We start from the raw sequence: 4729 nt of genomic DNA, 5'->3' as shown, positions 1-4729 counted from the left end.
TTTATTTCTCCTGCTTAATACATTATTATTATTGCCCAATATATAGAGTCCTTAGTGCTGTCTGAGCTTGGTGGTTTCCTTGCAGACATTTCATTATCTGACTACTCCACATGAGTGAGCAAAGCAGCAAACTCAGAGAGCACCAAGGACTTCAACCTTGAGCTCCAGAGATTTCTCTTCTATTGATATCTAAGATCTAGTTTTTTTCCACCTGTCCCTAGAGGTCAGTTTCTTTTTAATCTTGAAATGTTTCTCAAGGTTTACTTTTGTTTGAGTTTCTGATTGATGCCATTTCCACCTGACAGATGTACAAACCTCTGAATGTTGCTATAACACTGAGTCTCCTACGAATTTGGTCCACAAGAGATTTGATTACCGTGCAGTCAGATTCAAAGGTTACTTTGGACTCATTTGGAAACTGGAGAAAGACAGTCTTGCTGAGGGAGCAAAATCATGATTGTGCTCATTTACTCACGTAGGTCTCATTGTGGGGAAAGGGAGTGGGGGTGGCCGGGAGTGGAGAGTTATGGGGAGGTTAGTGCTTGCACAGAGCTTCTGCTCTATGCTCTATGCTTTAAACCATGTGTGAAATATGCTTCTGAATCAAAGTCAACCACTTATTTTGTAGATGAGAGCTGCTTTTGAGAAGTCCTTGACTGATTGCAGGTGAAAAACCTGGATTTAAAATCGAAACTATTATGATTATCCTGCTATACTTTTGCTGTTCTTACACATGCATTTTTAATTCAATTAAATAATGTTTTGGTTCCCATTCTTCACCAAGTAAATGAACACTTGCATTATACAAAATCACATGGAGTGCTATTACCTTCCCCAAAATGGTACCTATTTATCTACTTATGTTTGCGTGCTTTTGAACTGATAGGCCGGCAGGATCTGGAGCAAGTAACGGCAGCTCTCTGCGTCAGGTAGAACTTAGATCTCAAATTGTCCACCTTCCAGTCAACAAGCCCACTGTCTTAACTGCTCAGTTCCACACCCCGCCAGCCTATATATTGTCATTCAATTTTATGAGTGGGAAACTGACTTGTTTATTGTTGATGATTCTTTTTTTTTTAGATATTCATCAACTTTATTTCATAAGATTAATTCAGATCTATTACATATTTCCCATTTTGCACAAAATTACCAGCCCAAGTTACACTATGCCACACGTAGCATTTCCACACATAGCATTTCCTGCTAATAAGTTCTTTTTTTTTGTATTTAAATTTTTATTATTTTCATTGAAAAAAACATAAATCACAATATAACACTTAACAAAACATTCTCAGACGTGTCCGGTGTACCCCTCCCGCACCACCCTCTTCCACTTACCACTCCTTCATCCTCTCATTCTACCACCACTCCTCCTTCCTTCCCCTTTCCTACTTCCCTTCCACTCTCAACCATCCCGTCCTGTGCAGTTGGAGCATCACCGGACACCTCCTTTAAAGAAAAAAGAAATCATACATAATACAAACCTACCCTTTTCCCCCCTCCCCCACCCAGGACTTCCCAAAGCTAATCTAGGAAATAAACACAGAATAATCCAAATCTATTCACAATTACTCCATATTACTACACACTAGTATAAAATTGCTATGACTCTAAAATAACATTAAAATACATGCAATACTAGATGGAGGGCAGAAAAATATTTTTCCCACAGATGTTGATTTGACTTTCCACCCAATCACTTTTCCCCAAACCATCTAGTCTTCATTAACCTCACAGCTAAATTGGTAGACAAAATCTATTAAATAGTTAATGGTATTAAATTAACCCAAACGGCTGGATTCAGACAACATGCTAACCCTTCTCCCCAACCTCATTCACGCTAACACCAGCCAGACTTTACCATACAGTGAAAATGCATCCTGAATATTTTTAACAGATCTGCTTAGTTAAACAGCTTCTGAGACTAGTTATATCTGCCCTAAGACTACATAACATGCTTCTACCTTCTACCATTTTTTATCCCCCTCCCCTTCTTTCTTATAGGGACATTACGTTCACTAAAAACGTTATAGGAGTGGCTTACAAGAAAGGCATGTGCGATCCGAAACTTTCTGTAGGACTTGTTCAGGTTAGTACAAAGGATACCTGTTATCTATTTGTACTCAAGTGAAAACTTACATACAGGCATAACTTCTTTACAGATGAAGTCTCTTCTTATTTTTGATACAAATCATTTTAATCCATATTTATTTATGGATTTGACATCTCATAAAGTTTTGTTTCTTAATAAGCAGAGTTAGGATCCTGGTAGTAGGAGGTAATCCTGTTTCCACCAGAAGGTCATTTTATTCAGAAAGAGCAACTCATTCTTAATTCTGTTTAGGATGGCTACCTTCAATATTCTGAAAATGCTAGCTTGTAGCAAAAGACACTGAATAGTTTTTGGACTGAAGTTGCCTGTAAGTTTTAGTAACTGAATAAATACAGACAGCAAATGGATGCATAAATTTTGATCTTCTCCTGTGCTGTGGCTTCTGGGCTTTAAAGTTTCCTTCTGAATGTATTTGTGTATGTTCTGGAGTCTTGGTGGGCACACATACATTTAGAACAGCTAGAGGAATCCAAAGATGGTATCCTTAACTTAAAATTGGTCACTTAGTCACCAGTTTTAGCCACTTATTGCTAATAATAATTGGATTCATTTTCAGTTTCTTGGCGGACTAACAATAAACAAAGTATTCTCTTTCCTTCAGGATTATAGCTCAAACGTTTTTGTGGTTGCAGCTATAATGACCCATGAGCTCGGTCATAATCTGGGCATGGAACACGATGAAGACGAAAATGGAAAGAAGTGTAAATGTGACACATGCATTATGTCTCCCGCGATAAGGTAAGGATTGAGGGAAACTTTTAATGTCTTTCCAATCAACTTATTTTTAAATGGTTGCAATTAATTGTTAAATTAAATATATTGAGAATATACAAAAATGAAATGGTCGTGGAGTTAGAAAAAAGGAGGATTATGGTCATTTGTGTGTCACTTTACCATGTGTAGTTAAAATGTGTCATATTTAAAAAGGTAGAACTGTCCTCAGAATTTGAATAACCATCATTCAGTAGCTTCCTCCAAAACACCGGAGTTTAAAGAAACAGCGTAGTAAGCATAATCAGGAAAAAAAAAAGATAAATTAGCATCCTTGGGGTTTTCCTGCCTCGTCCTTTCATTAGGGTAGAATATGTTACATCTCTGTCATATATTGCAGTCTTCTGAAATCAGCAGGTAGCAACGTACAGGAAGTCATTGACTTAGAACCATTTGTTTAGCAACCGTTCAAAGTTACAATGGCCCTGAGAACAATGACTTACGACCGGTCCTCGCAATTACAGCCATCACAGCCTCCCTTCAGTCACAGAATCGTGTATTTATGACGCTTGCAGCATCCTTCATTCATGGGATCCTCATTTGGGACTTTCCCAGCTGTCTTCCCATATGCAAAGCCAATGGAGCAAGCTGGGTCCCTTAATGACTGTGTGGTTCACTTAACAAAGTGGCAAAACTGGTTGTAAAACTGAGCACGACTCACTTAACAACTGGCTTGCTGGGCAATGGAAATTCTGGTCTCAGTTGTGACAGCAAGTCAAGGACTACCAATATTTTCTTCTGGGTGCAAGTTTAGCCCTTACTTCATCAAGAAGGAAAAAGAAAAGGAAAAAGGAAGCAAAATCTTCTCAGCAATTGTCTGTTGCAAAACTCCCCATAACTTTTGTGTAAGCGTTTTGTGTAGGCTCAGTGAGCATCCCAGCTATTGATCAATTTCTGGTTTCTTTGGCTAAAGCCCTAGGACTTCTTTGCCTCCCATTTCATGCAATGGCAAGGAGGCCAGGAAGTATGGAGAATGCCATGTAGCCTTTCCTGTCCTTCCTGAAGGATTTCTGGGCATCATAATTACTCTTTAATACTTCTACACACTTCGTGGTGTTTTGTACAGAAGACTTTGCTTAGAAAACAATTTTGCTCAATTAACCCCACCAAAGGGGTCTGGTGCAACTTTGACCTTGAAAGAAGATCATCTTGTCTATTTAATGGCCACCAGCAGATTCTCTTTGCGTTCTTGTTTCGACCCCCTGCAATGATTATATTCCTAATGATTTGAATTAACATTAGGAAGGTGATTTGCTGGGCTTAGGATGCCATCTTTGCATCTATTTAAGTATTCAGCTTCAGAGGTCAGTGACATGTTGCTGATATTATCACTTTTCAACAAAACAAATGAACAACAAATACTTTAAGAAAATAGAGAGTTAGCACACTTAGCTCTCTCTTCATTGTTATAAAAAGTACAATCCCTCCAAAAGAAGAAAAGAAAAACTGGATCAAAATTCCACTGTTTTCCCTTCAATTATATTATTGTCCTTCCACAGAGAGGCTGACTAAAAATGAAAATAAAAGGCAGCTCACTCAAACACAAGATGCAGCTCAATCAACTAATATCACATGGAGTTCTCATTGCAAATATATTTTGTTAAAAAAGAAAGGAAACTTTGTGGAATTAAAACTGAGGGAGCATAATCTGGAACTAAGATCAAGGGGTACAAAGCATTCTCTTATCTATTTTGTTAGCTTTAGAGGGAAACAAATCACTGCATTTCTTCATTAGCCATTCCTTTTCCTTATATGTTTTTGCAATGAATTCTGTTCCTAGTCCAAATATGGATGTTGTCATGGTCTTATTTTGGTTCATCTCTACAGCGATCCACCAGCCCAACT

At 38.1% G+C, this 4729-nt stretch overlaps 1 protein-coding gene across 1 annotated transcript in view; it reads left to right on the top strand.

Annotated features, from left to right (window-relative positions):
* The first annotated feature begins 274 nt into the window (after positions 1-274).
* LOC107298300 (zinc metalloproteinase/disintegrin-like) overlaps positions 275-4729 on the top strand; it is a 5946-nt gene continuing 1491 nt past the window's right edge. Inside the window, exons 1-4 of the mRNA XM_015827673.2 lie at positions 275-475; positions 2005-2089; positions 2715-2851; positions 4712-4726. Of these exons, the coding sequence (XP_015683159.1) occupies positions 306-475; positions 2005-2089; positions 2715-2851; positions 4712-4726 (407 nt within the window). The 5' untranslated portion in view covers positions 275-305. The remainder of the gene's footprint in view (positions 476-2004; positions 2090-2714; positions 2852-4711; positions 4727-4729) is intronic.

Source organism: Protobothrops mucrosquamatus, unplaced genomic scaffold (genome assembly GCF_001527695.2).
Source record: "Protobothrops mucrosquamatus isolate PMUCROS unplaced genomic scaffold, P.Mucros_1.0 scaffold3860, whole genome shotgun sequence".
Classification (NCBI taxonomy): Eukaryota; Metazoa; Chordata; class Lepidosauria; order Squamata; family Viperidae; genus Protobothrops; species Protobothrops mucrosquamatus.
The sequence above is the reverse complement of the archived record's forward strand: the minus strand, read 5'-3'. Positions and strand labels throughout refer to the sequence as shown.